Source organism: Salmo salar, chromosome 09, assembly GCF_965601325.2.
Source record: "Salmo salar chromosome 09, fSalSal1, whole genome shotgun sequence".
NCBI lineage: Eukaryota > Metazoa > Chordata > Actinopteri > Salmoniformes > Salmonidae > Salmo > Salmo salar.
The window spans coordinates 98,478,083-98,501,516 of NC_138299.1; the positions used below are offsets into that span (position 1 = coordinate 98,478,083).

Genomic DNA, 23,434 nt, shown 5'->3' on the forward strand with positions numbered 1-23,434 from the left:
GGGCTTTTATATGGGGAAGGAATCACCTGGAATAAAGTTGAAAAAGAACTACTCAGAACAGGGTTCCCTGGAGATGCACTGTTGAAGCCCTTTGCTCTCCTAGGAGCTAAGAGAGAGAAGTCAAGGAAGTAGGAGAACCTGATATCCTGTATCTAACTGGTCTCTCTCCCTGTCCCAGATCACTCACTACGCTCTGACGGTCCAAGCAGCTGATGAGGGAGACCCTCCTCTGTCTACCGCGGTCCAAGTGACCTTGACCGTGTCCGATGTCAACGACAACCCACCTGTCTTCTCCCAGATTAAACACAACCTGGTCCTTCAGGTACCCAACACAGGGCACTTCCCCTTACACACACACACACACACACACACACGGTTTCCCTCTCTCTCCCTCTACACGATCAGCATACTAACAGCTGGCCATCCTCGGCTGCTTCCACCCACCAGGCAGGCAGGAGTGGAATGGTTGAGAGCTGAAGAACCAATCAAGCGTGTGCCATCTATTGAATAATAACTGAAGTAATGAATTGATCTGCTTTATTTATTTGATTAATTTGGTTGTGCTAGGGGCACCATTAAGGGTTGGACAAAGGGAGACCCTTGAATGTACTCCATCAGTAGTCATCATTAACCGTTAATCCTATATCCACAGTCTTAATCAACAGTCAATTTCTACGTTGTCATTCTGAAACGTCGTCAAGCTCTGAGACCTCAAGAACCCAATGAACTCAATACTACAAATAATGATTTAAAATGTTTTACTAGATAATGAGGTAGTTAACAGATACACTATAGAGGGAGGTTATAACAGGACACAACACAGTTATTGAGGTTGAGTCTCCACAGGTCAATATAAATGAACTTCTGTACTCAACACAGGCAAATACAATAGTACATTCACAAGACTTTTGAGGATTAGATGGTCTTGTTAATTGAAAGAGAAAACGTGAGAGGGCTACATTAGTCACATAGGCTTTCACAACCGTTGAAACTACAGAGAGTTTCACCGACCATGAATACACAATGGGCTAGGCTATCAGTTAGCATCCGGTGTGGAAAGTGCAGAGACAGCATTGATCATTCATTTGTAAATTAGACCTGCTGTCCTACAGCTACTCAAGGACTTCCACCACGTTACAAACACTTTCTTAGGATATTAGTAACGCAGCAGGGTAAATGACTTGTATGTTGTTGTTGCCTCTCGGTGGGATTCCATTCTCCATTCTCCTCTCTGTCCACACCCGTTGCTGTGTCTGTTCTCCAGGCACCTCAAACTGAGGGTGTGTGACTTTACACTGTAGACTCTCACGTGTTTAATTCAGCTACAGTATGAAATCAACTCCATGCTTTTCCTCTCTGGCTGACTTTACACACCATTTACCTCCACTCTGTGTGTCTACGGAAGCTGACTTTACACACCATTTACCTCCACTCTGTGTGTCTACGGAGGCTGACTTTACACACCATTTACCTCCACTCTGTGTGTCTACGGAAGCTGACTCTGCACACCATTTACCTCCACTCTGTGTGTCTACGGAGGCTGACTTTACACACCATTTACCTCCACTGTGTGTCTATGGAAGCTGACTTTACACACCATTTATCTCCACTCTGTGTGTCTACGGAAGCTGACTTTCCACACCATTTACCTCCACTCTGTGTGTCTACGGAGGCTGACTTTACACACCATTTACCTCCACTCTGTGTGTCTACGGAAGCTGAATTTACACACCATTTACCTCCACTCTGTGTGTCTACGGAGGCTGACTTTACACACCATTTACCTCCACTGTGTGTCTATGGAAGCTGACTTTACACACCATTTACCTCCACTGTGTGTCTATGGAAGCTGACTTTACACACCATTTACCTCCACTCTGTGTGTCTACGGAGGCTGACTTTACACACCATTTACCTCCACTCTGTGTGTCTACGGAGGCTGACTTTACACACCTTTTACCTCCACTCTGTGTGTCTACGGAGGCTGACTTTACACACCATTTACCTCCACTCTGTGTGTCTACGGAGGCTGACTTTACACACCATTTACCTCCACTCTGTGTGTCTACGGAGGCTGACTTTACACACCATTTACCTCCACTCTGTGTGTCTACGGAAGCTGACTTTACACACCATTTACCTCCACTCTGTGTGTCTATGGACGCTGACTTTACACACCATTTACCTCCACTCTGTGTGTTTATGGAAGCTGACTTTACACACCATTTACCTCCACTCTGTGTGTCTACGGAGGCTGACTTTACACACCATTTACCTCCACTCTGTGTGTCTATGGACGCTGACTTTACACACCATTTACATCCACTCTGTGTGTCTATGGAAGCTGACTTTACACACCATTTACCTCCACTCTGTGTGTCTACGGAGGCTGACTTTACACACCATTTACCTCCACTCTGTGTGTCTACGGAGGCTGACTTTACACACCATGAAAATTCACCATTATGGAGAAATTATTTTGTATATAATCAACTATTTTCATAAATCTGACTCCGTTATTATTTGATTAAATGCAACAGGCCCTGTGGTTCTAGAGGCTCTATTCTTGGCCTTCCTTCCATCACCACTTAGCAGTGTGGCTATATTGAGCATGTGTCTATCTTGTACGGTTATGCAATTATTAAGAGACTTGTTTTTCTTACTTGTTTAACTCTGTGTTGTTGGTTAAAGCGCTCGTAACTAATCATTTCACGGTAAAGTCTACACCTGTTGTATTCGGCACATGTGACAAATACAATTTTATTTGATTTGAGATACAAATAGCTAACCCTGGCAACCCAATGTACTAGCATTACATTTATTGAGACAAGCAGATCAGAGATTTCAAGTTGGAACCCAAGCATATGCTGTGTGTACAGTTGAAATAACAACTACCAATATACCTACTAAATTATGAGCACAATGGGCAATCAAAGAATTACTCTGTAAAACAAGGAATACATTTACTCAATTCAACTAATAGGATTTATTAGTTATGAAGGAATTAACACTCAAACAATTACAGTGTACATGAAATACAGGATACATTACAGACTACTCAGAGTAAATGACTATCCACTAAATAAGACATCGTGGTTACACGTCGTCTGATACACACAGGCGCTTGCTAACAAGTTCTGAAAATATGAGCAAATTCACTGTCCTTTTAACCAAATTCAAAGTGACACTTTGCCAGTAAAAACAATAGGCAGGAACAAGACATTCAGATTCTAATCTAATCAACTCAATTTAAATAGTAGGATCCCACATCTGTGTCGCTCCTCTGAACGGGCCGCCGTCCCGACAAACAGAATAACACATTGTCTTTGTAACAATAAGTCCATAGCACTTAACAGTAACAAATGAAACATATGTCTTAGCTCTTTATGAACTGTCTTTATGAACACATTGCACAGTACACACTGTGGTACGAGCTTGTCTGCTTTCCAGTACCTCAGCCAAGTACTGTAGCATTCGGGGCAGGTGGAAACTTCCGGGCAATCACTGGAAACTTTTGACATTTTTCCCCTCTTCGAGATAAGATCGCGATCAGTACGTTTTTGTAGTAAAATCATTAGGCGCTGTCTTGTTTTAGACCCTTGTGGAACAAGGTGCCATGGAAGGCTTGACCTAGTTTCCATGACTACTTAACTAACGATGGTACCGTATGTTCCTTGTCAGGAGGGCGAGGCCATCGGTAGCAGCATCCTCCAACTGGTGGTCACAGACAGAGACACCCCTCAGAATGGACCTCCCTTCACATTCCACATCGTGTCTGGGAACGAGGACCACCGCTTCCACGTAGACCAGGGAGGTTTGTTGTCCATCTCTGCCCCTCTGAAGAAGAAGATCAAGCCACAGCACCTACTGAAAATACAGGTAAGGATTTTTCCTGTAAAAAAGCACAAGCTGGCGCACCACCCAGAGACCGTTATTTAGTGTAGAGGTGCTGACTAACGGTGAATAAACTTTGAACTATAGTTGCACACTCCATATGGATAACATCCCAGTAATTTATTGAAAAAAAACAAAAAAACACCAACGTTTTGTCATCACTGTTCCTTCTTACGGGTGAGGAAGACGCAGTGATGCCGAAACGTTGCAAGCAAAACATATTTACCTGGTTGTAATCTGTTTATCTGACGTCTATACATGCCCACTGGTTATTTGGGATGTTAAAATGGAGTCGAACTTTATACCTACACAGTACTAGCAGATACGGACATTTGATAATGTATGTTTTTATTAATGTCCTTACCTCAGGTGACAGACAGCGGACACCCTCCTCTCTCCTCCATCTGCGTGGTGAAGATCAACGTCACTGAGCAGAGCAAGTATCCTCCTTCTGTGATGCCCCTGGAAGTCTTCATCACCACCACAGGAGACACCTTCTCCAACCGAGTCATAGGCAAGCTCCATGCCTCCGACCAGGACCTGCACGACATCCTAAACTACAAGCTGGTCTCGGAGTCCCCTGATGGGGGAGACCCAGGGCTGACCCAGGGTCTCTCCAGGTTCTCTGTGGACCTGGTGGATGGGAAGATCTGGGCCGACGAAGACTTGAAACCTGGTCTCTACTCCCTCAATGTCAGCGTCTCCGATGGGAAGTTCAGCGTGTGGGCTGGGGTGAAGGTTCATGTGTGGAAACCCACCCAGCAGGCCCTAGACGCTGGGCTCACTCTGCAGTTGGCTGGGCTTTCCCCAGAGGAGTTCCTGGGGGACCACTGGAGAGGCCTCCAGAGGGGCCTCAGCACAGCCCTGGGTATAGCCAGGCAAGACCTCCACCTGGTGAGCCTACAGCAACAACCCAACTCCCTGGTCCTGGAGGTTCTGCTGCTATGGAGGCCGCATGGTGTAACTGTAGAACCGTTACCAACCACCCGGCTGGCAGGGATCATCGCTGACATAGAAGACTCGTTGGGACTGAGTGTTCTCAGGGTGCATCACAATGGGTGTCTAGGGACAGAATGCCCTCCTAGAGGATGCAGGAACTCAGTCCAGATGAGAGGGGAGAGGCTGAGCCACTACGCCACAGCCAGGGCCGGCTTCATCACCCCACAACACACCTGGGAGAGTGTCTGCCCCTGCAACGGTAGGTGTACTGGGAGCATGTCTGGCCCTGCAATGGTAGGTGTAACTTGTGTGAGATGTGCCTGAGACGTGAACAGTTGCATTAGCTCTACAAGTCAATGCCTAGGCTTTGGTTTAGTGGGCTAACATGTACTTTTAGCAAACAGTAGACCCTGGGATTGAACCCTATCAGTCATATAGTCTCCTACCTCTCTATGATCACAGTAGGAGCCTGAAGTCACCCCCTTCATGATCTAACTCACTTCACATTCCTATGGGGATTAGCTGGGTGCAGGTGGCAGCTAGGGGCCTCCAGCTTAGTACTAGTGATTATCTTGTTGTAGTGGATCTTCTTAGTTACTGTTGTCTGCCTGGCAGACATATTTAGTGGAGGTATTCCATTGAGGTTATTGCTTCTTTAGTTAGACTATTTTAGCTAAACCCAAAGCCTCAACAAACCAAATGTCTCTAGGAAAGCGACATTGAAGATCTGAGGCTGAAATATAATACACGATGGGAATTTGGGGGATTTTGTCTGTTTCAATCAAGCAGATTTGATTATGAGAACAAATTTGTGTGACTATTCCTAATTTGACAGCCGGATCGTCATCCAAAATAAGTGTTTTGAATATTAGGCCTACATGTTAATTAGACGTGTTCTACAAATCATATTTAACATTTACACTGTTTTTCAACTTCAGAGTCTGCTGTGAGTTTTGATGGGAAGGGCTATCTGAAATACCTGTATCTGACTGAGGAGGAGGAGAATCAGAACTTCCGTCTCTCTCTGCGCATCAAGACCTTCCAGCAACAAGGCATTGTCATGAATACCAATGCAATCAATTGGGGGAGCTTGAAGGTATTGTAAAGCTCACATGCATTCAGTATTATCAGAGATGAGAAAACACACATTGTTATTTGATTTTTGTAGTCTCTCGTATCTCATCCAATCAGTTCCATTTGATTTTTGCCCGTTTTACATCATTGCGTCACAGTATCATACATATAATGATAATACACTGCATTGTTATCAGAGATCATAAAAGCAACATATTCCTTTTCCTTGGCAGTCTGTAGTAGTTTACATATGCCCTAATCTAAAAATGCCTGATTGCATATCAGAGGGCTGAGTTTATCCTGAACAAAACATTTCAGAGTGGATTCCAGGCTTAATTCATACTGGTCTCTTATCATATTATTCCCTCTGCTGGCTTTGTCTGTGTCAGTTGATCAATGGGAATTTTAACTGATCCAACCATGTTGTGGTGAGGACTGTGTCTATCTTCATGTCCCCGTTTCCATCAGTTCTTTCATAGCATGGTCCCAGATCTGTTTTCTGCATTGACAAACTCAATACTCTGAGTTTAAACTTCAAAAAAAGGACCAGCACATCCTACAGACACTTCTGGAATTTAAATTTAAGTGTTGGCAAGACATTAAAAAAAAAACAGATCTGGTACATAGACTAATTCTTGCTGGGGTTTGGAATGTTGAGCTAGAGTCAGTTTTGTGCTGATGTAGGTTAACCACAAAGTTTAAAGGGAATATTAAATGATTGTATATTTTGATGAGAGGGATAAATAAAAATCCTCAGTGCTCAGATGAAACTCCTTGACACGCATACAACACATCTCCCAATGGATTTCTCTTCATTTGTGTGGCATTGAATACATATAGATAGAATATTACATTTGTTCCATCTTGAAACATCAACAGTAGCATTCACTTTTTCTATACTCAGGCCTATTTCTGGGTTTTACGTTCCTGGAACATGGGGCCTTTTAATTGTAAGAAAATTGCTTCAAAAGGAATTGCTAAACATGGTTATTCAAGAATTTCTTTTCAGTTTCTTTCCTCCCCTTTACTTCACACCGGCTTCATCAGAAGATACAACACGATTCATGTGTTTCCCTTCAGAGTTAGGCTTCACAGCACCTTGAACAAATTCTTATCAATTCCCAAATCTCATCAATATTCTGACCAAAAGGAAAATGGGAGCAGCAGGCACATACATCCTTCAGAAACTTCTGAAATGGAAATAAAGTTTAGGACCTACTCACTGATCACCGGCTAAATCTTTTTCATGTATTCCACATCCTTTAAGTAAATTACCTTTGAATTGGAATAGATTTTTCCCATTTGAACAAAAGCGCCTGTGACAAGCCTGTGGAGAAAGAAGAAAAGGTGACTTGTTAAATAAAACCACTGTAGCCTTTAACAATAGTGACAGCTTAGATCTATTATTATCAAGGAGAAGCATGCTAGAAAGACACTGTAAAGGAGAAGATAGTATTTAATGCTACTAGTCACAGTGGCTGTGGAGGACACCCTCTGATCATAAACATCTCCGGCAGAGAGCTAGTAGTGCACTACACCATAGGGCTCTGGTAAAAATTTGTACACTACCCCATTAGGGCTCTGGTAAAAAGTAGTGCACTAAATAGGGAATAGTGTTCCATTTGGCACGCAGTCGATATACACACTGAATTAGATTTTTCCCTAACTGGAGTTTCACGTCAGGTCCATCTGGTACATTCTGTACGTCAGGCAGGCCGAGCTGTACGTCGGGCAGTCCATAGCTTCTCTCTCCAAAACAACAGAGGGAAGGGGATCTTTTCATTCCCATGTTAGCTCCATGCTAGCAGCCCAACAACCTAGCAGCTCAGCAGCCTAGCACTGTGCTAGTTCAACATGTCCACAAAACCCTCAGAAGACTCTGCTGCAGTAGTTACAGTAATATGGAAAAGAACAAACAAAGCAAGAAAAAAACCATTATTCAGCAGTCCATCAATCAGTTGGTGTGTGTAAGTGTGTGCTACAGTGTTGAAGCTAGGCTTGGCTCTCTCATCCCTCCAGGGCTTTGGGAGGGAGGGTGGACAATGAGCCTGTCATAGTGGATGTAATCAATGTCCCCATGTGCTCTGGCAGCTTTCATGGCTGGGATAATTGATTTCCTCTTCTGGCGCACAGCTTCAGGATTGTCCTATTTGACTAATTCTAAAATTCTTGGGTCTTTCCGGAACAGTTACCTTGTACTTGAACCTCAGGAACTTGACCACTATCGGTCTGGGGCCTGTCACCTGGGCCGGTGGTGGGTTTTCCAGTCCCATCTTCAGTTTTTCCGAGATCATTTCCCCCACTTTGTCCTCAGACTCAATCCAGGTCTCATGTGATTCCGTCCACAACAATGTTATGTTCCCCCTTGATTGTCCCATGAGATAATCGGATTTCTCCGTCATGGTTATCACGGATTCACATACAGAAATGATGTCCTCTCTCAAGGACTTTTGTTGTCATCTTGCTGTTCTCCTGATTAAAGTCATCGAGCTGACCCTGGGAAAACTGCAAACTGTTCTTCAGGTTCTGGACCTCTCTGGTCAGGTCCATTCTTTTATTAGTTGAATCCACCAGTGTTTGGACAAAACACTTGAAGCTATATTCTTGTTGTTGTAACAACTGCTTGTAGAACTTTTTTGTTTGATTTAAAGATCTTTCACTTGTGATAGAGCCACCACTGTCCTCAACAGTACTCCCACCAGCTTTGGTCTTTGTTATGGTAGCAATGTAGGCAATGCTGTTACCCCTTGCAGTTCCAGACATGGCAGGTCGCAGGGCAGATGGAAACATCAACAAACAGCAGGGATTCAAACAGTCACACTCCCGGGACAATCTGTGGTACTAGCCACATATTTCTTTGAATATCCCATAGACAAGCATTTGAATGGACTGTGACCTCAAAAAACATTTTTGGGATGGATTCTCCTCGGGGTTTTGCCTGCCATATCAGTTCTGTTAAACTCACAGACATTATTGTAAAAAATTTCGAAACTTCTGAGTGTTTTCTATCCAATTCTATCAATTATATGCATATCCTAGCTTCTGGCCCTGAGTAACAGGCAGTTTACTTTGGCACGTCAGTCATCCGAACTTCCGAATACTGCCCCCTAGCCTTAAGAAGTCTTCTTAAACCACACGTCAATAAAAAAATGCAACCCCTAAAATCAAATGTGGTGTTCCACAGGGATCGAGTCTTGGACCTCTATTATTTCCAGTTTAAACGAATGATCTGCCAAATGTATCAAAACTATATTGATGTGTTGTGTTCTCATCCACTGTCTCTACTTCACACTGGTGGGGACTCTGAGGAATAAAAGTTTACGAAGAATGAACACTGTTATATTATCTGCTACAGATGATGGATAGTTGTACCAGCGTGTATATGAACATCGTTCTATTATCTTCCACAGCTGATGGATAATTGTACCAGTGTGTATATGAACAATGTTCTATTATCTTCTACAGCTGATGGGTGGAGAGTTGAGGTTCATGTACCTCTGTGGCAACACGCTCCCAGGTTCCCTGCGTGTCCACGCAGCCCCAGTGGTGTCAGACGGGCGGTGGCACCACGTCCTTCTGGAGGTCAACGGCACCATCCTCAGACTCACCCTGGACCACATTCACTCAGCCCAGGTCGTCCTCTCTAAACCCTGCCATCTGATGCAGCCCCATGGGGCTCTGATCCTCGCTGGCCACCCTGGTCCTGGTTCTTCTCCCACCACCACCCCCACCACCACCACCACCTCTACAGAGACCCAGGCCTTGGCCCAGACCCAAGCACAAGGCTTGGTTGGCTGCCTGGAGGGTATGGAGCTGAATGGGGAGCCGATCAGGACAGAAGAGAATAAGGAGTGGAATGGGCCTGGGAGGAGGAGGGTGTTTGGGGTCTACCAGTGCTGTGTCAACCAGGTCAGGATGAACAGCTGTGACAGTAACCCCTGTCTGAATGGAGGAACCTGTGAGCAGGAATCAAATGGAGGTCAGTTTCTTAACCTTGGCATACTATATCACTCCCCAATAGTGTCAAGCTCTACAAACAACACAAATAACATTAAGCCTCTACCCACAACATTCAAGGTCAAGGTCAGGGTTAAGTTAACCGTGTTAGCAACTCATGATTTGTGCGGTAATGAAGTCATAGTCATCACGTGGTAAAGGCATGTAATCATATAGCATAGGGTGAGAGAGAGGACTATGTTCCATCCTCGCATCTGTGCGTTTTTACCACTGTATCATACACTTAATGCACCTCCTAGCTAAATGGAACAGGAAATGCAAAGGATTCTCTCTAAGGAAGTTTGGAGGCCCTGTGTTGCCCATTCTGCCCATTACATTGCAATGCTAAACATGCTAAACACCCACCGTCTGTAATCAAAAGATAAGAAACATTTGTAGAGAAAATGTTCTCAAATGTTTTGCAATGTCATTGTGATATTTGTCATTGTGATATTTTGTCATTGTGATATTTGTCATTGTGATATTTGTCATTGTGATATTTGTCATTGTGACATTTTGTGGCTCTGTAAAACCATTCTCTCCGCTTGGTGAGGTGGATATGAAGGCAAACAACAGGCTGTGAATACTATGCTGTGTATTGGGAACAACATGTACAGTCGTGGCCAAAAGTTTTGAGAATGACACAAATATTAATTTCCACAAAGTTTGCTGCTTCAGTGTCTTTAGATATTTTTGTCAGAAGTTACTATGGACTACTGAAGTATAATTACAAGCATTTCATAAGTGTCAAAGGCTTTTATTGACAATTACATAAAGTTGATGCAGAGTCAATATTTGCAGTGTTGACACTTCTTTTTCAAGACCTCTGCAATCCACCCTGGCATGCTGTCAATTAACTTCTGGCCACATCCTGACTGATGGCAGCCCATTCTTGCATAATCAATGCTTGGAGTTTGTCAGATTTTGTGGGTTTTTGTTTGACCACCTGAGGATTGACCACAAGTTCTCAATGAGATTAAGGTTTGGGGAGTTTCCTGGCCATGGACCCAAAATATAGATGTTGTGTTCCCTGAGCCACTTAGTTATCACTTTTGCCTTATGGCAAGGTGCTCCATCATGCTGGAAAAGGCATTGTTCATCACCAAACGGTTCCTGGATGGTTAGGTGAAGTTGCTCTCAGAGGATGTGTTGGTACCATTCTTTAATCATGCCTGTGTTCTTAGGCAAAATTGTGAGTGAGTCCACTCCCTTGGCTGAGAAGCAACCCCACACATGAATGGTGTCAGGATGCTTTACTGTTGGCATGACACAGGACTGATGGTAGCGCTCACCTTGTCTTCTCCGGACAAGCTTTTTTCCGGATACCCCAAACAATCGGAAAGGGGATTCATCAGAGAAAATGACTTTAGCCCAGTCCTCAGCAGTCCAATCCCTGTACCTTTTGCAGAATATCAGTCTGTCCCTGATGTTTTTCCTGGAGAGAAGTGGCTTCTTTGCTGCCCTTCTTGACACCGGGCCATCCTCCAAAAGTCTTCGCCTCACTGTGCATGCAGATGCACTCACACCTGGCTGCTGCCATTCCTGAGCAAGCTCTGTACTGGTGGTGCCCCGATCCCGCAGCTGAATCAACTTTAGGAGACAGTCCTGGCGCTTGCTAGACTTTCTTGGGTGCCCTGAAGCCTTCTTCACAACAATTGAACCGTCACCTTGAAGTTCTTGATGATCCGATAAATGGTTGATTTAGGTGCAATCTTACTGGCAGCAATATCCTTGCCTGTTAAGCCCTTTTTGTGCAAAGCAATGATGACGGCACGTGTTTCCTTGCAGGTAACCATGGTTGACAGAGGAAGAACAATGATTCCAAGCACCATCCTCCTTTTGAAGCTTCCAGTCTGTTATTCGAACTCAATCAGCATGACAGAGTGATCTCCAGCCTTGTCCTCGTCAACACTCACACCCGTGTTAACGAGAAAATCACTGACATGATGTCAGCTGGTCCTTTTGTGGCAGGGCTGAAATGCAGTGGAAATGTTTTTGGGGGAATCAGTTCATTTGCATGGCAAAGAAGGACTTTGCAATTATTTTCAATTCATCTGATCACTCTTCATAACATTTTGGAGTATATCAAATTGCCATCATACAAACTGAGGCAGCAGACTTTGTGAAAATTAATATTTGTGTCATTCTCAAAACTTTTGGCCACGACTGTACAGTCCATGTGAATAATATGCTGTGTATTGGGAACAACACGTAACATGTGAATAAAATGCTGTGTATTGGGACTAACATGTAGCAACAAAGCCTACAGATTTTGAGATGTAGTTAATTGATATTTGTTCTGAGATGTACCTACAGTATACTTAAGGTACATTATCTATCATCCCTTCAACAACAACAGATGGAAATTCAGTCACCAATATGAAAATACAATGTTGAACAAACTACAGTGTTTTAACACTGTCCTATTGTCTATAAAGTATTATTATAATTGTTCTACAGGGAAGTTGAAACTAGAGTAGTGGGGTGCAAACTGAATAACCAGACCTCACGACAACTAGATGTAACTGAACTGTCTACCCTATATTCCACTTTTTAAAATAGTTCCTACCCTGTCCTTTATTAGAATCCCTCTGCTGTTACTAAGAGAGTAAGAGAACTTTAAAGGTGTTCTAGAACTTTGACCATCTTCGGAAGGCTGATCTCTCTTCCTGTTTATGTTTGTTTACCCTCCAGGGTTCCGCTGCAGCTGTCCAGTTCACTTCTATGGCCCCCGCTGTGAGCTGGACAACAACCCCTGTATCTCCCAGCCCTGCGCCCACGGTGGGGTGTGCGTGCCAAAGAGTCAAGGTTACATCTGTAACTGTCAACTGAATATGGCTGGAATCAGGTATGTCCATCTCCCACATAGCTATCCCTCTCATCCCTGCGGCCTCTGTAATGCTGTCAGTCCCCCCCTCCCCCCTCCCCACGTTTCTCTCATTTTTAAAACCTCCTCACCTGCCATATCAAATCAAATCAAATTTTATTCATCACATACACATGGTTAGCAGATGTTAATGCGAGTGTAGCGAAATGCTTGTGCTTCTTGTTCCGACCGTGCAGTAATATCTAACAAGTAATCTAACAATTTCACAACAACTTACTTATACACACAAGTGAAAAGGAATGAATAAGAATATGTACATATAAATATATGGATGAGCGATGGCCGAACGGCATAGGCAAGATGCAGTAGATGGTATAAAATACAGTATATACATATGAGATGAGTAATGTCGATTATGTAAACATTATATAAAGTGGCATTGTTTAAAGTGACTAGTGGTACATTTATTACATCCAATTTTTAATTATTAAAGTGGCTAGAGATATGAGTCAGTATGTTGGCAGCAGCCACTCAATGTTAGTGATGGCTGTTTTACAGTCTGATGGCCTTGAGATAGAAGCTGTTTTTCAGTCTCTCAGTCCCAGCTTTGATGCACCTGTACTGACCTCGCCTTCTGGATGATAGCGGGATGAACAGGCAGTGGCTCTAGTGGTTGTTGTCCTTGATGATCTTTTTTGGCCTTCCTGTGACATCGGGTGGTGTAAGTGTCCTGGAGGGCAGGTAGTTTGCCCCCGGTGATGCGTTGTGCAGACCTCACCACCCTCTGGAGAGCCTTACGGTTGTGGGCGGAGCAGTTGCCATACCAGGCTTTGATACAGCCCGACAGGACGCTCTCGATTGTGCATCTGTAAAAGTTTGTGAGTGTTTTCGGTGACAATGAAAATTTCTTCAGCCTCCTGAGGTTGAAGAGGCGCTGTTGTGCCTTCTTCACCACACTGCCTGTGTGGGTGGACCATTTCAGTTTGTCCGTGATGTGTACGCCGAGGAACCTAAAACATTCCACCTTCTCCACTACTGTCTCGTCGATGTGGGTAGGGGGGTGCTCCCTCTGCTGTTTCCTGAAGTCCACAATCAAATCAAAGTTTATTTGTCACGTGCGTTGAATACAACAGGTGTAGACCTTACAGTGAAATGCTTACTTACAGGCTCTAACCAATAGTGCAAAAAAGGTATTAGGTGAACAATCGGTAAGTAAAGAAATAAAAACAACAGTGAGAAGAAAGTGAAAAATAACAGTAGCGACGGTAATATACAGTAGCAAGGCTATAACAGTAGTAAGGCTATATACAGACACCGGTTAGTCGAGCTGATTGAGGTAGTATGTACATGTAGATATGGTTAAAGTGACTATGCATATATGATAAACAGAGAGTAGCAGTAGCGTAAAAGAGGGGTTGGCGGGTGGTGGGTGACGGGACACAATGCAGATAGCCCTGTTAGCCAATGTGCGGGAGCACTGGTTGGTCGGGCCAAATGAGGTAGTATGTACATGAATGTATAGTTAAAGTGACTATGCATATATAATAAACAGAGAGTAGCAGCAGCGTAAAAAAGGGGTTGGGGGGGCACACAATGCAAAAAGTCCGGGTAGCCATTTGATTACCTGTTCAGGAATCTTATGGCTTGGGGGTAAAAACTGTTGAGAAGCCCTTTTATGTACTAGACTTGGCATTCTGATACCGCTTGCCATGCAGTAGTAGAGAGAACAGTCTATGACTGGGGTGGCTGGGGTCTTTGACAATTTTTAGGGCCTTCCTCTGACACCGCCTGGTGAAGAGGTCCTGGATGGCATGCAGCTTAGCTCCAGTGATGTACTGGGCCGTACGCACTACCCTCTGTATTGCCTAGCAATTGCCGTACCAGGCAGTGATGCAACCAGTCAGGATACTCTCAATGTTGCAGCTGTAGAACCTTTTGAGGATGTCAGGACCCATGCCAAATCGTTTTAGTTTTTTGAGGGGGAATAGGCTTTGTCGTGCCCTCTTCACGACTGTCTTGGTGTATTTGGACCATTCTAGTTTGTTGGTGATGTGGACACCAAGGAACTTGAAGCTCTCAACCTGCTCATCTACAGCCCCGTCGATGAGAATGGGGTCGTGCTCGGTCCTCCTTTTCCTGTAGTCCACAATCATCTCCTGAGTCTTGGTTACGTTGAGGGATAGGTTGTTATTCAGGCACCACCCGGCCAGGTCTCTGACCTCCTCCCTATAGGCTGTCTCATTGTTGTCGGTGATCAGGCCTACCACTGTTGTGTCGTCTGAAAACGTAGTGATGGTGTTGGAGTCGTGCCTGGCCACGCAGTCGTGGGTAAACAGGGAGTACAGGAGGGGACTGAGCACGCACCCCTGGGGGCTCCAGTGTTGAGGATCAGCTTGGCAGATGTGTTGCTACCTACTCTCACCACCTGGGGGCGACCCATCAGGAAGTACAGGATCCAGTTGCAGAGGGAGGTGTTTAGTTCCAGGATCCTTAGCTTAGTGATGTGCTTTTTTTTTTTTAATTTGTTTTACCTTTATTTAACTAGGCAAGTCAGTTAAGAACAAATTCTTATTTTCAATGACGTCCTAGGAACAGTGGGTTAACTGCCTTGTTCAGGGGAAGAACGACAGATTTTTACCTTGTCAGCTGGGGATTCGATCTTGCAACCTTTCAGTTACTTTGAGGGTACTATGGTGTTGAATGCTGAGCTGTGGTCAATGAATAGCATTCTCACATAGGTGTTCCTTTTGTCCAGGTGGGAAAGGGCAATGTGGAGTCCAATAAAGATTGCATCATCTGTGGATCTGTTTGGGCGGTATGCAAATTGGAGTGGGTCTAGGGTTTCTGGGATAATGGTGTTGTTGTGAGCCATTACCAGCCTTTCAAAGCACTTCATGGCTACGGACGGGGGGCTACGGGTCTGTAGTCATTTAGGCAGGTTGCTTTCGTGTTCTTGGGCACAGGGACTATGGTGGTCTGCTTGAAACATGTTGGTATTACAGACTCAATCAGGGACATGTTGAAAATGTCAGTGAAGACACCTGCCCATTGGTCAGCACATGCCCGGAGCACATGTCCTGGTAATCCGTCTGGCCCCGCAGCCTTGTGTATGTTGACCTGTTTAAAGGTCTTACTCATGTCGGCTGTGATCACACAGTCATCTGGAATAGCTGATGCTCTCATGCATGCCTCAGTGTTGCTTGCCTCGAAGCGAGCATAGAAGTGATTTAGCTCGTCTGGTAGGCTCGTGTCACTGGGCAGCTCACAGCTGTGCTTCCCGTTGTAGTCTGTAATAGTTTGCAAGCCCTGCCACATAAGACGAGCGTCGGAGCCGGTGTAGTATGATTCAATCTTAGTCCTGTATTGACGCTTTGCCTGTTTGATGGTTCATCGCAGGGCATAGCAGGATTTCTTATAAGCTTCCGGGTTAGAGTCCTGCACCTTGAAAGCGGCAGCTCTACCCTTTAGCTCTGTGCGAATGTTGCCTGTAATCCATGGCTTCTGGTTGGGGTATGTACGTACAGTGACTGATGTGGTGCACTCCTCAATGCCATCGGAAGAATCCCGGAACCTGTTCCAGTCTATGATAGCAAAACAGTCCTGCAGTTTAGCATCTGCTTCATCTGACCACTTTTTTATAGACTGAGTCACTGGTGCTTCCTGCTTCAATTTTTGCTTGTAAGCAGGAGTCAGGAGGATAGAGTTGTGGTCGGATTTACCAAATGGAGGGCGATGGGAGATCTTTGTGCGCGTCTCTGTGTGTGGAGTACAGGTGATCTCGAATTTTTCCCCCTCTGGTTGCACATTTAACATGTTGATAGAAATTAGGTAGAACAGATTTAAGTTTCCCTGCATTAATGTCTTCGGCCACTAGGATCGCCGCCTCTGGGTGAGTGGTTTCCTGTTTGCTTTTTTCCTTATACAGCTGACTGAGTGCGGTCTTAGTGCCAGAATCTGTCCAGATCATGTCCTTTGATTTGTTGACATTGAGTGTGAGGTTATTTTACTGACAACACACTCCGACGGCCCTCACCTCCTCCCTGTAGGACGTCTCGTTGTTGTTGGTCATCAAGCCTACCACTGTAGTGTCATCTGCAAACTTGATGATTGAGTTGGAGGCGTGCATGGCCACACAGTCATGGGTGAACAGGGAGTACAGGAGAGGGCTGAGAACGCACCCTTGTGGGGCCCCAGTGTTGAGGATCAGCGGGGTGGAGATGTTGTTCCCTACCCTCACCACCTGGACCAGGACCCAGTTGCACAGGGTGGGGTCGAGACCCAGGGTCCAGTTGGGTCCAGATGGGTTAGGGCAGTGTGCAGTGTGATTGCGATTGCGTCATCTGTCGACCAATTGGGGCGGTAAGCAAATTGCAGTGGGTCTAGGGTGTCAGGTAGGGTGGAATTGATATCATCATTGACTAATCTCTCAAAGCACTTCATGATGACGGAAGTGAGTGCTACGGGCGATAGTCGTTTAGCTCAGTTACCTTTCTTGGGAACAGGAACATTGGTGGCCCTCTTGAAGCATGTGGGAACAGCAGACTGGGATGGGGATTGATTGAATATGTCCGTAAACACACCAGCCAGCTGGTCTGCGCATGCTCTGAGGATGGGGCTAAGGAGGCCGTCTGGGCCGGCAGCCTTGCGAGGGTTAATACGTTTAAATGTTTTACTCACGTTAGCTGCGGTGAAGGAGAGCCCGCAGATTATGGTAGCGGGCCATGTCAGTGGCACTGTATTGTCCTCAAAGCGAGCAAATAAGTTGTTTAGTGTGTCTGGGTGCAAGACGTCGGTGTCTGCGACGGGGCTGGTTTTCTTTTTGTAATCCGTGATTGACTGTAGACCCTGCCACATACCTCTCGTGTCTGAGCCGTTGAATTGCGACTCTACTTTGTCTCTATACTGACGCTCAGCTTGTTTGATTGCCTTGCGGAGGGAATAGCTACACTGTTTGTATTCGTTCATGTTTCCGGTCGCCTTGCTGTGATTAAAAGCAGTGGTTCGCGCTTTCAGTTTTGCGCAAATGCTGCCATCAATCCGCGGTTTCTGGTTGGGGAAGGTTTTAATAGTCACCGTGGGTACAACATCACCAATGTGCTTGCTAATAAACTCGCTCACCGAATCAGCGTATACATCAATGTTGTTGTCTGAGGCTATCCGGAACATATCCCAGTCCACCTGATCAAAGCAATCTTGAAGCATTGAATCAGATTGGTCAGACCAGTGTTGAACAGACCTGAGCATGGGCGTTTCCTGCTTTAGTTTCTGTCTATAGGCTGAGAGCAACAAAATGGAGTCTTGGTCAGATTTGCAGAAAGGAGGGCGAGGGATGGCTTTGTATGCGTCGCGGAAGTTAGAGTAGCAATGATCCAGATGGTACAGTTGTTCTGATTCTTTAAGACCTCCTCACCTGCCATATGGTACAGTTGTTCTGATTCTTTTTGGTTAGTCACAGAAAATGTTACACATGCCATGCTCTTAGATTGATTGGCTCAGGGGCTGGAGAACAGCATTTGGCATTTTGTACATTTAAATGTCCCCAAACTGATTAAGCCTAATTCTATTGTTTGTCCTCCTTCCTTCCTTGAGTGGATTGTACTGAAAGCAAAACCCCTAATTTCCGTTCTCTGCAAGTTTATGGACAACAAAGTATTCTTCTGCTTCCACTTCTTTAGGTGTCAGAGCCTAATCGACGGATGCTCCCCCAACCCTTGTCTAGGAGGGTACAATTGTACCTTCTCCGGGGGCTCCATCCACTGCGACCCTCTGCCCCAGGTATTGTAACATGCTAAACTAAAGTACACATAATACTCTGTGTAACATATCTGGTTTTAGTAGGAATAGGGTGAAATTGCCCTAGATGCTGATATTGGGTCAGTTTAGCCTTTTCCCCACTAATGGTAAAGGTTATGACTGGGGGAGGGGAAGCTGATCCTAGACCTGTACATACAGGAAACTTCACCCCTGGAGAATTTTAGTAAAGCCAGGACTGGCTCCGCTATGGGGCCCATAACCCATAGTTTTATTTTAGTTTTTGGGAACTCAGTCAGGGTCTCAAACTTTCTGTTGAGAGTTAGGGTGGGGGGTCCCAACCAAATCTCAGCCTTAGATGGCCCCGAATAAAGCTAACCAAAAGGTGTCCTGTCTCATCCTCAATACAGGTGTACGCCGGGCTGGGCTACATCGAGATAGTGGAGATCTGTGCCAGCTTGATGGGGGTTTTCTTCCTGGTCGGTGTCTTCGTCTGCGTCCGCAAACGTTATGTCCAACAGAAGAAGAAGCCTGTCTGTGTTCAGGACTCCAACGGTTACTTCCAACCCAGTCTGGCCAAATCCATGATGGCCGACACTCCAAAAGTCAGCCCAATAGAGATGAACATGCTGATGGGCTCTGGTAACGACCTAGATAACATACACAGTCCCTTCAGATCTCTGAGGCCTCGCAGCCAGATGGACCTGGGGCTGGGGTCCCAGGTAAGCCTAAGGGCCGGGAAGCAGAAGCCACAGGGGCCTGTGGTGTGTAGTGTGGCCCCCAACCTCCCTCCTACACCTTCATCCATCTCTGACAATGAGTCCATCAGGAAACGCCACTGGGATAAGGACTATGAAGGTGAGTTAATTGAATAAACTTTAATAATTTCCCTAAGGGGAAATTGGAGTGAATACTTTAAGCTAACTGTCTGAGTTTTTACTTTATTGATAACTGTGGTAATAACTGTAGTAGTAGCTTACTCAACCTGCCGGGCCAGTCTTCACTTTATCCAACAATAAGTGACAGCATTTAATTGAGATGGTCAATGAGACACCCAAAAGGACAAGTGTCTGAAGGTGAATGAGCTGGAGATGTGGCGGATATAACAAAGCATTATTCATATTATACTCCTTCTCACTTTGTCCTTTAGATCAAAACAATGGAGGTTACTCATCCATACATGAATGTAATCCATTATCAGTTGTGATACATACAGAACATGTGGCTTTGAGCAATAGTTTGATCAGGCAGGCAATTCCTGCAGAGGATAAGTGTCAAGGTGTTGAATTTTAATAGGTTTTTCATCACTCAGAGGTTATAATACTTTACCTATAATGAGTTTAAGGAGTTTTATAACCGACAAGGACACTTTGAAAATTGGTATGAAGATCTTCTGAAAGGCGATTATACTGAAGGACTATAGTGAATGATAATGAGTGTATCTCTCTCTTTTCCCTGCCGTTCAGTCTACCCTGCCGATCCTGACTACTACGGTCGACCGACCCCCTCAGTCCAAGAGTATCCCCAGGTCCAAGAGTTTCCCCAGTTCGACATTGTGGAGGACACCTACGGCTCTGTGACCGCATCAATAGACTCACGTAGAAACTCTCGCTTTGGCGGATTCCCGTTTCCCCTGGAGCGCTCTGACCGCCGTGCTCCCTTACCCCCCTGTTACAGTAACCAGAACCTGGATGACTTCCTGGGGCCTGACGGTCTTCCCTTACCCAGCTCTCAGTGCCCCAACGAGTACACTGCCATCAGTTACTATCCGACGCAACATGCACACAGCATGGACAATGTGTCGCCAGGCTACCGGCGCCTCAGCATGCGCCTCAGTGTTGCCATGCCGTCCTACGCTGAGTGTAACTCTCCTCCTCCTCCCCCTCCACCCCAGCAGGCTAGGCATGCAGGACGGAACTCTCGCTGCTACAACGGGTCTGACATGGTGGAGAGCGACTATGGAAGCTGTGAGGAGGTCATGTTCTAGAAAGTTTTAGAGTTTCTATTCTCGAGTTAAAGATACAGTGCTCCCTATCAGAGTTCTCTTTCAAGGAGAGACTGCAACATTTCTACGAAAGAGTTGATTCTTGAACATTCTACGAGGTGAATTTATTATATTCTATACAGTCAATTCTTAGAATGTCTCCATAAAATGTGATTGATCGGCATCTAAGTGGGCTTGACATTCAGTAGAGTAAATGAGTCACTCACCTTTTGTTTCGCAAGGTTGAACAGTATTACAGGATGTTTATCTGAAACTATGGCAACAAGGCCACGCAACACAAAGATATGCTGTACTAAATACTGCAGCAATGTCGAACTCACTCATCTAGACCACTCTCCATCCGAGGGGGAGAGAGACTGGCTTTGGGTGAAACCAATTCCAATAAGAATGAATATGCCTAGACAACAAGGTCAATCAACACTGACCGTATAAAGAGAGTGGGTTTACATAAAAATAAAACAAATCCTATAAGAATGAATGTGCCTACATTTCATGCAGAAAATTGCTCCATTTAATACAATAATAACAACCATAATAACCATAAAGATGTCACATAGAGTAATACAGTTCCTATTTGTGACCTCACCATTCAGTGATATGGAGTGCGTCTCAAATAGCCCCCTATGCCTATGGACCCTGGACCAAAGTAGTGCACTACGAAGGGAATAGGGTGACGTTTGGGACGGATGTGAAAAAATAATGAAGGGGACTGGATCCTAACAGTAAGAAGAAATCCATACATTTTATGAATAAGTAGATAATAAATATTCACAAATACTACACGTGTTTGTTGTAAAACAGGTTGTCTCTTCAATATAACTTTAATCGCTGATATTGCCAATTGTATAAATAGTGCATAGTGTGGAAGTATTCTGACTTTGATCTCAAAAAAACATTTCTCGGAATTGTAACGGTTGGTGGTATTTGGTTGTAAACAGTATTTTGAGTACGAACACATACATGTTGTATCTAATCTGACTGTCTATAGCCCAACACATAAATGTGGTATCTAATCTGACTGTCTATAGCCCAACAGTACAGAATGTTGTATCTAATCTGACTGTATATAGCCCAACACATAAATGTGGTATCTAATCTGACTGTCTATAGCCCAACACATAAATGTGGTATCTAATCTGACTGTCTATAGCCCAATAGTACAGAATGTTGTATCTAATGTGACTGTCTATAGCCCAACAGTACAGAATGTGGTATCTAATCTGACTGTCTATAGCCCAACACATAAATGTGGTATCTAATCTGACTGTATATAGCCCAACACATAAATGTGGTATCTAATCTGACTGTATATAGCCCAACACATAAATGTGGTATCTAATCTGACTGTATATAGCCCAACACATAAATGTGGTACTGTATCTAATCTGACTGTATATAGCCAAACACATAAATGTGGTACTGTATCTAATCTGACTGTATATAGCCAAACACATAAATGTGGAACTGTATCTAATCTGACTGTATATAGCCCAACAGTACAGAATGTCTATGCAGCTATTATATATGTACAGAATATGCAGGCCTGTTATGATACAAGTGTGTTGTTTGGGCCTGTGTGCAGTACAGAATGCATTATTCCACATTAATTGTTTTTACATATAGTACATCTAAAGGTTTAACATATTCTACTGCTCAGTCATAGTACATTTAAAGGTTTAACATATTCTACTGCTCAATCATTTTAGACCAACAGAATTAACAAGTTGGCGGTGAAAAAGGTTGATACTGTAACGCAACATGACTGTTGGTTACCCATAAAACAACAAATACTGTGCTTCTACACCCAGGTACAAAACCAACATTGCTGTAACAATTTGTTAACACATTTCTATAAGAAAACAGAAAAAAACTGGGATAGCATTATCACTCAGTAATGTGTGTCCTCAAAAGCCTGAGTGCAACATTGGAAGCATGCATTAGGCCTGATTTGTGTGCTTGTGTTGTGTAATTGGTGACCAATTAAGTATTTTGTGTGGAAAGGATATCCATCGCTTTGTTGTAGTGGTTAGTGCGCATGGGTTTGGGGAAAAAAATCTAGCATTTTCAGTTTGTATGTACAGAATGGCAGCTCATAGGTATGGAGACTGTAGTTGGTCACAGTTCCTTTTCAGTCTGTTGTGAGTTTTCCAGAAACCCGGTTGGAAGTTTCCTGCAACCAGGAGGGAATAAGCAGGAAATCCAAGAATCATTCAACCAGGATTTCCGGAAAACCAGAGAATTTAACAAAATTACCAGAATTGTGCAAACCGAGGGGTTATCATGATATCCCAATGTGTTTATATGTGCTGTGTATGTATGTGCTAGTCCAATGACTTCACATGAATGTATTTTTATGTGTATTATTTTGGTATCAATGTGAGGTGTTATGAACCCCATGTTTTTTAAGTTGTTTCTCTGTGAGAGATTTTAAGTCATGTTGTATTCCCATTTTGTTTTCAACACTGTAAAGACACCATGAATAAAATATGATCTTATAGTAACAATTATACTTTGTCAGTAATTATTGTAATACTTGTATGTGTAATGCACTGATGCTTTTGAATTGACATCTATAACATTGTCACAAGGTTCTAACCCCCCACATATACATGCAACGCCAGCGGTGACCACAAGGAGACACAATTTGATGATGTCAAAATAACTTCCCTTACTACCAACATAATGTTCAACAATGCAGTATCATATTGGTAGAATAAAACTCCCTTCTCCTTCAAAACATGTATCATTTTACAAAACAATTTCCCTTTGTGAAGACCAGATGTTTTTTCCCACATTACGCCTACTCGGACACACTGGGTCACGGTCATTTATCTCTCTAATTTCAATGTCATTTTTTTTCTGAGTTCCCAGTAGTCTTGAATGCACTGAAGTCGGAGATTTCCTATTTCCCGAGTACCCAGTTGTTTGAACACAGCATTAGTCTCAGC

General features: G+C 44.2%; 1 protein-coding gene across 1 annotated transcript in view; it reads left to right on the top strand.

Annotated features, from left to right (window-relative positions):
* The window catches only part of LOC106612258 (protocadherin Fat 2), a 74,890-nt gene extending 51,897 nt beyond the window's left edge, over positions 1-22,993 (top strand). Inside the window, exons 20-28 of the mRNA XM_014213260.3 lie at positions 179-322; positions 3,682-3,879; positions 4,264-5,092; positions 5,772-5,929; positions 9,373-9,886; positions 12,598-12,751; positions 18,406-18,505; positions 18,892-19,339; positions 19,948-22,993. Of these exons, the coding sequence (XP_014068735.3) occupies positions 179-322; positions 3,682-3,879; positions 4,264-5,092; positions 5,772-5,929; positions 9,373-9,886; positions 12,598-12,751; positions 18,406-18,505; positions 18,892-19,339; positions 19,948-20,468 (3,066 nt within the window). The 3' untranslated portion in view covers positions 20,469-22,993. The remainder of the gene's footprint in view (positions 1-178; positions 323-3,681; positions 3,880-4,263; positions 5,093-5,771; positions 5,930-9,372; positions 9,887-12,597; positions 12,752-18,405; positions 18,506-18,891; positions 19,340-19,947) is intronic.
* The last annotated feature ends 441 nt before the right edge of the window (positions 22,994-23,434 follow it).